The sequence below is a fragment of the Watersipora subatra genome, chromosome 11 (assembly GCF_963576615.1).
Source record: "Watersipora subatra chromosome 11, tzWatSuba1.1, whole genome shotgun sequence".
Taxonomy (NCBI): domain Eukaryota; kingdom Metazoa; phylum Bryozoa; class Gymnolaemata; order Cheilostomatida; family Watersiporidae; genus Watersipora; species Watersipora subatra.
Genome location: NC_088718.1, coordinates 45,205,563 through 45,218,252, shown reverse-complemented (window position 1 = coordinate 45,218,252; position 12,690 = coordinate 45,205,563). Strand labels below are relative to the sequence as shown.

Below are 12,690 nucleotides of genomic sequence, written 5' to 3'. Positions count from 1 at the left end.
TTATCAGTAAAATTAAATTTATTTTGAGGGTTAAATAGATGTAATGTTTGTATTATGCAAAGTCAAACACCAACCCATGTGTGAAACAGAAATGCCTTCTAAACCATGGGAGGTGATAGGTTTTGACACACTTGTGTTTGATAACGAATATTATCTAATTGCTATAGACTATTATTCAAAATGGATAGAATGTTTGCATATAGAATCTCAAACTGCTAGAGAGATAATTCGAGTACTCAAGTATCTGTTTTTTCGATTTGGAATACTTAGTGTTATTAGGTCTGATAATGGTACTTGTTATGCTAGTAAAGAATTTAGAAACTTTGGTGAGAAAATAGGTTTTATTGTAAGTACTAGTAGCCCACGGTACCCTTTTTTTAATGCTTTAGCAGAGAGTGCTGTAAAAATTGTGAAAGGATTATGGGAGAAATGAGAAGATAAAAATGTGGCTTTGTATGTGTATCGAACTACACCTTTGTCTTTAGGATAGTGATTTGATTCCAAAGTACGCCGTTTCCGTGATGGCTGCGATATACTGCTCGTTTTTGAGAGCTTGTAATCACATTTTTACATATTTTGCACTTACAACACTGTACAGCAGAGTAAGACATAGTGAACTTTTTGATACCAAATAACTGTAATGTGAATTCTGTTGCAAATAAACCTTAATGGAAATAGAAATAGATAACACTTGTTTCTGTTGAATCCTGATAACAAGAATACATCGCCTGAGGATTCTGATGATAATTGTCTTCTGTTGTATTGTTACTCCTCAAAAAAGGGCCACTCTGAAATAGCAGAAAATGCTAATGATGTATCTGAAAGTCAGGCGGACATGAAACACCTGGTGTTGCTGAGCATGTGGAGGAAACTCCTGGAGTCAGTGAACACGAGGGGGAGACTCCTCTAGTTGAGGATAAGAGTTATTCCAAAAAATAGTAATGATTTGCCTAGAAGAAATTATAGAAGTGAATTTGTGTCTGTTAGTAAAGAACCTGTTATTACCAGCTCAGGTCGAGTTAGTAAACCTCCTGAGAAATATGATATGGAGTATTATAAATGAATTTCTGCTACTCCTAGTAGAGATACTATAAAAAAGAGTAAGGTTGAGAAATCCAAAGAGATCCAACCTGAAACCTCCAATGTGAGAGTAGTTCCTAGCAGAGATGCTAGTAATGTGAAGAGTAAGGTTGAGGTACTGAAAGAAGAGGTCCAACCCTAAAGCTCCATTGAGAGTGTAGAGGAAGAGATAAAAATAGTAGATAAAAGTGGCAATGACCACCAACTTGCTGGTTCTGAGCCAAAGAGCGGCAATGAAGGCCAGCTTGATGGTTCCGAGCCAAAGGTTACAGGTAACCCGGTGGCAATGGATGTGGAACCTGGAAAGACCGATTGGTACCGAGAGAGTGTTAGTATGGAGGAAGATGAGTGGTTAAATGACGATGAGGTAGATTTAGATGGATTGGGTTGTGATTAAAAATGTTTAAATTTGCGATAATAGAATAAAGACGAGTAAGGATACAGAATAATAGGTGAGTAGAAATTGTATATATACATGTAAATATATATACCTGATCTTAGAGATTTGGTTACTATGATTAATTATGATTAAACGCTTTTGTGATTATCTAACCTGCTTGGCTTGATAACCCGGCTTAATTGGATTTAACGCTTGCTTAAAAAGAGATTATTTGTTCTGCTAATAGTGGTTGCGCTTGGGTGAACCTTGAATGCATTGAAATTAGAATTTGTATTTGGATTAAGCGTTGTGGTTTTGAGAAAAAAAGGGTATGTTATATATTCATAATGTAACACATTTAGGAATAAAGAACCACAGGCTAAATAGACTACTAGAGGTTATGGTTACTGGAACTAATGAATACGGCTTAAACGTCTAGGAGCTAAGGACGCTAAGACGTCTAGGACACTTAAACGTCTGGTTTGTTGCTCCCTTGAGCAATTTAATATTGGGAAAATACTTTAATGAGCTACTTAAACAAAATTTTGATCATCCAGAAGCGATTGCTTAGAATAATATATCATAAAAACTCTTATTTTCTATCAACTCTTTTTTTTAAAAGATCTCATGTTCTGCCTATACAACAACTATACTAACTAAGAATGTCCTTTAGTCTTCACAAAATTTAAATCTCAAACTAACTTGTCAACACATGACAACACTCGTCATTCGTATTACTCCTTCCAACTTCCTCTTCTACTGGTGGCTATAGATGGTTTGTCTATCGTGTGTCATCAGCATGGAATTCCTAGCCAATTTGGCTAAAAAAGTTGATAGCCACGATGGTTTTAGGGATGCTTTGAAGCAATACTTGCTGAACTCTCCAAAACAGATTTGCTCTGATTTTTTTTTTACTTGGACAACCATGTTTTCTTCATTAACAATCTCATCTGTTAACTCGGGCTCCGCACCTCGAATAGCCATGCTATTACGCATATGGGCTCTTATTGACCTTACTTTTTCTATCATCTTGTTATGTTATGATTTAATGTACAATAAAACAAACAAACTGCATCAGAAAGCTGTCTTTCCTCTGAATATTTCTGACTGTTTTAAAATTTGGTTGCATTATCGCTGAAAAGGGTTGAAATGCTGCATTGAGCTCCTATGCCAAATCTCTCTGTTAATCGCCATGCAACTACAACATATAGGTTCCAAACGGTAACTGGATTTTTAGGCGACAGTCACTAGGGCGACAGACACGTAGGCGACACTTTTGGTTCCAAAGGCGACAACTTCAGACGGAAAGGCGACACAGCAGACAAACCGGTGACAAATTGGTTTGCTGTTTGGTTGAAGGCAAGGTAATGTACTGACATACTATGAGATGCTGTCGTCGTGTGTGTTATATGTTGTGATAATTACCTAAATGTTGTCTGGTTAGTTGATGATGAAACCTAATGGCTGGCCAGCCCTAAACTATCTAGATGACTTCTATCGTTAAAGATTAAAGTTACAGTCGTAATTTATTTAGCGTTGTAGCATTTCATCAGATCCTCAAGAAGTGCTATTTAGGTTGCATCATGGGAAGGTCTTGTAGCATCATGGGAAGAAGGGTAGACAACTCTTATCCAGACTGATTATCAATTACTAGTTAATAAAGATATGATAACTCTAACAATATACAACATCCTTTCCTCGGAAGTTTAGATCCAAAACATAAAGTCTTTAAACGATTAACAATTAATACAAAGAACATATATACAGTTAAAGTAGCAGCTGGGACAGCTGCTAATACATTTTGTAGGCGTCGTACTTTGAAGGAAGCTTGCCACGATTGCTACGTGCACTTGTTCGTGGCGTTGACTTTGGAGTGTCTTGCTTCTTCGGTGTGCTACAGGGAGCTAAGTCTTGTGATTCGTCAGGAATAGCTCGTTCATTCATGGTTGTCATTTCATCTGTTTTATCGGGTATACTTTGGACTGGCTTGATATGGGTTCTAGTTCTACGAAGGTGTGATGAGCCAGTGTCTACCATATAAGACCGTGGATGTGGTGTTTTACTTAACACTTGTCCTCTGCTCCATTCATTTTCGTCATCTGTTCTGATGACTACCTCTTCTCCTTTATGTAAAGGAGGCAAATCTCTAGCCTGTCTATCACTGCTTAACTTTTGACTTCTTTGTCTCTCTGATAGCAAGGGATATGCGTCAGGAATCAATGGTTCTAAGGTCCTTCCAGTGTAAGGCAATGGACCGCGAATACATCTGTTAAAGAGCATTTCAGATGGACTGAAAGGTAGACCTTGGACTGGAGTTTGTCGGTAGGCTAACAATGATTGATAAATGTCCGACTTAGATTCATCAGCAGCTGCCTTTTTCAAGAACTGCTTAACTGTTTGAACGTATCTTTCGGCCATACCGTTAGATTTGGGATGACGTGGACTAGAAGTTGTAATGTTAAAGCCCTATTCGGATGCAAACTGACATAGAGCCATACTACCAAAAGGCATTTTGTCTGCAACTACATCAATAGGTACCACATGAACAGCAAATATACTTTTTAATGCTAGTGTGACATCTTTAGCAGTCTTCCCTTTGATGATCCTTAGTTCTGGATAATAAGAATAAAAGTCCACCACTAGTAAGTAGCTGTTGTTTTTAAACTCTAGTATGTCCATTCCAACTTTATTCCATGGTAACTTAGGTACTTCATGTGGTAGCAACGGCATTTTCTGTTGTCTATTAGAAAATCTCAGGCATATAGGACACTCAGCTACAAGTTGCTTAATCTGTTGATTCATGCCAGGCCAGTACATGCTTTGTTTCGCTCTCTTGATGCATTTATCCATTCCCAAGTGTCCTGAGTGAAGCTTCGTGAGGTATGGGCATTGCTGAGACTTAGGGATCACTAGACGCTCACCTCTGTAAATCAATCCATCACTGAGATATAACTCATCACGTACACCCCAATATGGCTGTAACTCAATTGGAACCTGTTTTTTACAGCCCAAAACCAACCACTTAGAATGGTCAATGTTAGGAGTTTCATGGTATCATCCATGGCATAATGCATCTTTATTTCTTCTTTGGCAGACTCTTCTAGCTGAAGTGAGTGAATCATGACAACATCATCTTCAATGTTATCGCTGATGCCCTCGAGATATGCCCGTGACAGAGTGTCAGCTAAATATAGATATTTGCCAGGCATGTAGTGGATCTTTTCAACTCTGTATCTTTGTAATCTTACAAGAAGTCTCTGTAGCCTAGGTGATGCTTTGCAAAGTGGTTTCTGAACAATGGAGACCAGAGGTTGGTGATCTGTCTGAACATCAATTCCACGTCCATACGTATAAGTGTTAAAATTTTCACATCCGTATACTATAGCCAGTAACTCTTTATCAATTTGTGGATAGCCCTCTTGAGTCTTAGTTAGAGCCCGTGAGGCATAAGCTACTGGTTGATTCGCTTGAAGCAAAACTGCTCCTAGACCACCTTGAGAAGCATCTACTTGCAAAACAATGTCTTTCTTTGTGTCAAAATACTTCAGAGCTGGTTCATTAGTTAGAACAGCTTTTATCTTAGTCATAGCCTCTTCTTGTTGATTGCCCCATACCCATGGAGTATCTTTCTTTAGTAGGTCTCTAATTGGTTGAGTTTCCTTTGATATATTTGGAATATATCCTCTCAGAAAATTAAGTGATCCCATGAGCCTTTGAATTCCTTGTCAGTCTACTGGGTTTGGCATCTGCTTGATTGCTCTGACCTTTTCTGGATCAGGTTTTAGCCCATGCTTGGACACAATGTGGCCCAAATAGTTTACTCGTGACTGATTATGTTGAATTTTGTCCTCGTTAAATTTAATGTTGTTCTCTCTTGCCCGTTGTAGCAATCTTCTGAGTTTTCTATCATGATCTTCTTGGTCTGTACCAGCAATAATCAAGTCATCAAAATAGATGCAAACATCAAGGTCACCAAATACTTCTTCGACTCTCTTCTCAAATACCTCCCTGATAATTCCCTGATAATTACCTAAATGTTGTCTGGTTAGTTGATGATTAAACCTAATGGCTGGCCAGCCCTAAACTATCTAGATGACTTCTATCGTTAAAGATTAAACTTACAGTCGTAATTTATTTAACGTTGTAGCATTTCATCAGATCCTCAAGAAGTGCTATTTAGGTTGCATCATGGGAAGGTCTTGTAGCATCATGGGAAGAAGGGTAGACAACTCTTATCCAGACTGATTATCAATTACTAGTTAATAAAGATATGATAACTCTAACAATATACAACAGTGTGCAATGCTTACGTATATTTTAAACAACGTAGCCTTGACAGTGTTATTGTTTTTTACAGACTTTTTTATAAATTGAAATAGCGACATGTATTTTTAAACGCCATTGGTGGGGTTTCTCTGGTTATGCTAGCCCAGACAATTAACAAAATATTAAGTTTTTTTTTCTAAAAATGCATTTAGCTTATTCAATTAAAACACCAAAACTTGTTTTTGTATCAGCATGTTTGTTCAAAACTGTTCGAAAAGTCGCGTTCTCGGCTGAATTGTCGACAACCTTGTCTCTGATTGTTGAAACTTTAGAGTTATCTTGCCTCTGATTGTTGAAATTTCAGAGTTATCTTGTCTCGAGAAGAAATAGTTTTATGGTTTCGATCGTCGAAATTCACAGTAGCTGGGAGAATTGTTTGCTCTTTGTGTGAGATGAAAAGACAATTCCCTATTATTGTGATTTCTCATTTACTTGTGGAAATAATGATTTCCTTATCCTTGTTTCTTTACAATTATGATAATAAGTCAATGTCATTATAATGCAGACTCAATAGGCTAAATTGCAGTTCACACTGATCTATGTTTGTTGAGATTTTATTTGAGTATGAAGAATGAAGGCTTTCTCTGACAGGTGTCTAAGATATATCCATATTTTACTAACTTCTGCAGCTTGTTGCAAGAAGACTAAACAGCATCACAGAAAGCTTATGGAGAAATGATCCATTCCAAAGCATAGAAATCAACCGGTTCTGATGCAATGTTACCGTTAGAGTCACTTGAGATATTTGACCGAATTACCCTTGTCACAGATCCCGATGGCACACACAACCTGTAGTTTGAGACAATGAGGAGTGATCAACACCTCAAAGACCTTTGTGATATATACTCAGTTGCAGGTTAATGCTGCCATGTGCCACATCATATACTATATTTTGCATTTTAACACGCACTATGAATCTTTTTTATACACGACTATTTTAACAAAAGACAAACTTCAGAAAAGATGGGAAGATATTACATAGACAGCCATCGCCTTGAACTTTAATGACAACTTTATTAAATAGTGGTGTAGGGAATTTCCTGCAATTATTTTTGTGTATGATTGGAAGTGCAAGTGCATTCGAGTACCTGCGAGTCGCTGTGTATAATTATACTCCTGTAATTCAAATTATCTTTTCATTTAAGTTTTAGAATTAGTAGAAAGTAATATTCAGTTGCCAATTTATAACCGTGAACCTGATCTCATCATTCTAGATAGGCAAGAGAAGTTCTACCGCTAGATGGGTTTATCTACGTGTATCAATCAATAGTATCAATAGTATCAATAGTATCAATCAGAATTGAGTCATTGTAAAAAAATTAATGTTGCAAACTATTGATATACATATTTTTCAAAGTGACATATGAAAAAAATCAGATTTACTATTTGTATAAATATACCAAAAAGTAAATTTATTAAAATGTATCAAGCTAAACTCATATGTATGTATTTATTTTCATACTGTAATCAGGACAAGAATATTCATTAATTTGAGAGCTACTACTGAGTGTCCTAATACATGATACATTAGCCATAGATAGTATAATGACTAATCAACAGCGGTATGCTAGTGACTCAAGAATGCAACGCTTCAAAGTGGTTAAAAAATTGTACCTTTATGATGTCATAAATTAGGCGGTAAGGAATCTCAGACTCTTGCCTCACTGATAAGCAACTTGCCAGTTTTACAAGCATTCAAGGAAGTGAAAAAGAAGGTAGTGACTGTCTAAATGACTTCTGGGCGTGTAGAGTTGACAGACTTTAGAGTTAAATTTGTGGAAAAAAATGAACAAAAGAATAGTTGGGCGATTAAAGACAGATTAATCTCAGCAGTTTTTTTAATAATAACCATCTCAATTAAATAAATATTTGGTACATTCATTAATACAATATGAAATTCTGCTGTGTGTAAAAGAATAATGTAATCAGATTAATGGGGATATAAGCAGGTAATAGATGCCAAGGAAATAAGGTGGAGCAATGCGTAAAAAATATACTAATGCAAGATTTCCGATCTGGGCATCACTACTAATTCACGACAACGTAACAGGCCATTGTTGTGTCTTACCTGTTTGAGTTATGCCGAATGTGTATGCAGTATATGTGTGACTATGAAAATCTTAATGATAAAACCTGGCCAGACTAAATCCCTAAGTAAATACTCTAACTGTCAAGTCGCCATTCATATCGAGCATGGATTTCTTACGCATGTGCAAAGCATAGTCTATATTGGCGTCGGTAATAGTTCGGCACAACATCCTCCCTTCTCTTAATAATGTGTCGAGTCTATCTGTTATGTAGAGAACTGTTTATATATTGATTGTTGTGTTCCCCGTTGATTGTCCATATGATCGACGCTAGTAATTAGCAAGTTGAGTAAGATATGAGTATTGATATAATGTGTAATATGTAAGGTAAGTAGTAGAGTAATATAGTATGTACAGCGCTGTCCAAAAGACAGCCCGCTACTCTAGGTAGCGACGAGGATGATTGATTGTTCTTCCGTAGCGCGTGATTCTGATAGGCGTTGCCTCTGATACCTCCCTCTCTTTCGTGTTGGTAGATGTTGAGTTGTCTATCACTGGTTCTGATGTTGTTGTTTCAGGAGTGCTGAGTACTTCTGGTTCAGACTTATTTAGATGAGGGACTTTTCTAATATCCACTCTGTTTCTACGAACAGGAGCTCCTCTCTCTGGTTGTACCATATAAGACCGTTCATCCAGACGTTGTGTGACTTGAGCACGTCGCCAAACTTTCTGACCCAAGGTCACTGGTCTAAGTCGAACTACATCCCCATCCTGCAGAGGTTTTAGTTCCTTTGTGTGCTGGTCATACACAGCCTTGTCTACAGATTGTTTTTGTTTAAGTGCAGATTTTACATATCAGTACTTGGATTTGATGGGCTTAGTAATGATGCAGTGGTTGGCAACCTTGTCCTGCAACGACGACCTAACATTCGCTGAGCTGGACTGTATTCAAGCCCTTCTTGAGGTGTGTTTCTATGGGCTAGTAGCGCTAAATAGGCATCAGTCCCATCTTTGTTAGCTTTAGTTATTAGTCTTTTTGCTGTCTTGACTGCTGATTCCGCCTTGCCATCCCCCTGTTGATGATGTGGACTTGAGGTTTGATATCTAATGTCATATTTTTGAGTGAACTTTTCAAACAATTCTGATGTAAATTGAGGACCATTGTCAGTTATAAGAGTTTCAGTAAGACCATATCGAGCCATGTGTCCTTTCAATTTCTTTACTATAATTCTAGCGTCTTTTGACTCAACTCTATCTACTTCAATAAAGTTGCTATAGTGGTCGACAGTGACCATATACTCTTTGTCACCACATGTGAAGAGATCACTAGACACAATCTGCCATGGACGATCTGGTAGGTCTGTCCTCATCATTGGTTCGTTCTGTTGTCTTGCACTATATCTTTGACAAATGTCACATTGGGCTATAAAGTCTTCTATTTCAGCCGTCATTCCAGGCCAGTAGAGGCACTCTCTAGCCCTTCTCAGCGTGGCCTTGACCCCTTGATGGGATGAGTGTAGTTCTTGTTTTACTTCAGCTCTCAGTGATCTGGGAATCACAATTCTCTCCCCTCTGTAGGCAAGTCCATCATGCACAGCCATTTCATCTCTCATGCTATGAAATGGTTTTGCTAGCATGTTTATTTTCTTTTTCTCTTCTGGCCACCCCTTCGCTATAACTTTCATAACAGCTTGTAGAGTCGGACAGTTTGCAGTTTCCATTTTTAGATCTTTTTTCCATGGACCAGCTATTGTTTCAGTTAAGGCTTGAACAGTTTCTGTGAGACAGTTTATTGTTTCATTCTCCCTTGCACTGTCTGCTGGATCATTCAGGTGACATCCGTGTCTACTAAGCATGTCTGCAATATGTTGCTGCGCTCCTGGGTGGTATGTTACAGTAACATCATACTGCTGAAGCCGCATACGTAGACCTTGCAGTCTTTTAGGGACATCTCTGAGAGGTTTGAGCATGATTCTTTGTAGACATCTGTGGTCTGAAAGTACAGTTGTGTGCCTGCCATATGTGTACTGATGATACCTTTCAATTGCCCACACAATGGCTAGAAGTTCTTTCTCGATGATAGCGTACCGGGTCTCTGCATCTCGAAGAGCTCGACTGCTAAACTCAAGAGGTTGATCATCCTGTAGTAAGGTTGCTCCTATAGCCCTGTCACTAGCATCACACTGCACAGTCAACTCTTTCTTTGGATCATAGTATTTTAGCATCACTGGCTCAGCTGCTACTAGCGCTTTGGCTTCCAAAAAGGCCTCACTTTGAGCTTTGGTCCAGTTCCAAATTCCCTTATTGTTTGCTTCTCGCAAACGAACTGCAATCTCTGCTAGGTTGGTGAGGAACTTGGATAGATATTGAAGGAAACCAAGGAAACTCTTCAGTTCCTTTTCATTTTGAGGTTCTTTCATTTCCGCCACACTTTTGATTTTCATGGGATCAGGCAGTAACCCTTTGTCTGTTACTATGTGGCCTAAAAACTTAATCGATTTCTGACATAACTGTACTTTGTCTGGGTTTAGCTTAATTCCTAGATCCCCACAGCGCTCAAGAAGCAATCTCATTCTTGCATCATGATTTATGCGCGCTTCTACATCGTCTGAGCCGCAGCCTATCACTACGATGTATCAGCTACACAGACTACACCATCTACACCTTGCAGTGCACGATGAAGTTGTTTCTGAAATATCTCAGAAGAGACTTTCAGACCAAATGGCAGACGTAGCCATTTATAGCGACCAAAGGGTGTGTTCATGCATGTCAGCAGAGATGACTCTTCGTCAAGATTCACATGCCAGTATCCAGCCTTCAAGTCTACTATAGAGAACAGTCGAGCATTTTTGAACTGTGGAAGTACATCCTCCAATGTGGGCATAAGGTAAGATTCCCTCTGCAACGCTTCATTTAATCTCTGTGGGTCTATGCATATCCTCAGCTTGCCATTAGGTTTCTTTGCCACTACCATGTTGCTTTCCCAAGGAGTGGGTGTATCCACAGCCTCAATTACCCTTTTTTTCACCATAGCATCTAGCTCAGCTTTAACCTCTGTGTGTATAGCATGTGGCACGCGGCGCACTGGTGAGGCATGTGGTCTGACTTCTTCTGCCACTTTCAAGTGCTGAACACCAGGTACAGAACCTAACTTGTCGTCGAAAGCACCTGGAAATTCTTTGAAGATGTCAATCTGACCACCCGTATTCATAGCATTGATATTTCCTTGGTTAATGGTTATCATGCCCATTGCCACAGAAGCTCTTAAGCCTAAAATGAGTGATCGTTCTTTGTCTACAATATGAAACGTCACTTTGTACTTTTTGTTGTTTTTGGGATTACGAACCATTATCCTAGCGGTACCCAAGACTGTCTGCACATCGTTGGTCCATGAAGTTAGTATTGTTTTGTCTGCTGTGATTGGTACCCCCTTTGGTAACATATCTCGTCTCAAGATATTGACAGTCGAGCCACTGTCTACCTGAAACTTGGCCTCTGCGCCTGAGTCTATCAAAACCAAGCGTGCAAAAACCTTTTGAGAGCTGCTTTTTGTTGTGATCTGGTCTATTGATTCATGATCACTAGTCTCCCCTGCTATTGCATGTGTCGATGAATGCGCACCAGCTTTTTTTTAAGACAGACAGCTTCAAAATGATTTTCTGCCTTGCAAAAATTGCAAATCTTGCCAAAAGCTTTGCAAGATTCATTCCTGGCAGCATGCCGTCTGCCACAGTATTTGCAGTCCACCGACCTAGTTGCCGATTTTGTGTCCTTGAAGGAACGATGACTTCTCTTTGAGATTTCATTCACATTAACTGCTTCCTCTGCTTGTATCTTTCGAAGAGTAGTAGTAGCACGTTCCTCACTCTTACATAGCTTGATTACTGACTCAAGTGTTTGCTCAGTAAAAGCCAGCAGTTTTCTTCTTGTGTCATTGTTTTGAATGCCTAACACAAGTCTGTTGCGCAGCATTCTATCCTTCAACTCTTCAAAGTTGCACACTTTTTCCAGACTGCGTAGTCTTGCTAAAAAAGTGTCGAAATCCTCTCCCTCCTTCTGGTCAGCAGTACCAAACACAAAGTCATGGTACAGTTCATTCTTTGTTCCAACACAATGTGACTCAAGAATATCTAGTATTTGTGTAACAGTTGTGTGTTCTTTTCCACTAGATTCTACTAGCTTTACTGCGGGTTCACCAACTGTGTATAGTAACAATGCAGAACGGTATTCCTCGTCTTCCTTGCTTAATTTACTTACTATAGCATATCTCTCCCATTGTTTCTTGAACACCCGAAACGCTTCTTCACGATGTTCATCTAACAACAGTGCATTAGGAGGGTCAAACCTGCGAGCCATAGCTTAGTATAAGTCTTCTAGATCTTCTGTGACTAGATTTTTTTTTTATTAGCTTAAATTAGCATCGTTCTCGTTTGCATCAGGATGGAGGTTGTATATTCAGTGGGCTATTACCAGTTCACTTCAGACACCATGTTGTGTCTTACCTGTTTGAGTTATGCCGAATGTGTATGCAGTATATGTGTGACTATGAAAATCGTAATGATAAAACCTGGCCAGACTAAATCCCTAAGTAAATACTCTGTCAAGTCGCCATTCATATCGAGCATGGACTTCTTACGCATGTGCAAAGCATAGTCTATATTGGCGTCGGTAATAGTTCGGCACAACAGCCTTAACAGGACTTAATATTTTGAATTAATCTTGTCCTTAGAATTGTCGCCTCAATGTCCAGAATTGTCGCCTGTTTGTCCGCTGTGTCGCCCTTCCGTCTGAAGTTGTCGCCTTTCGAACCGAAAGTGTCGCCCAAGTGTTTGTCGCCCTATTGACTGTCGCCCAACCGTCCATAATTCGTTCCAAACA

At 38.9% G+C, this 12,690-nt stretch overlaps 1 protein-coding gene across 1 annotated transcript; it reads right to left on the bottom strand.

The window, feature by feature from the left end:
* Positions 1-11,406: 11,406 nt before the first annotated feature.
* LOC137408132 (uncharacterized) lies at positions 11,407-12,168 on the bottom strand. Its single transcript, XM_068094521.1, has one exon. It carries the CDS (start codon positions 12,166-12,168, stop codon positions 11,407-11,409), a length of 762 nt encoding a protein of 253 aa, XP_067950622.1.
* Between the last annotated feature and the right edge of the window lie 522 nt (positions 12,169-12,690).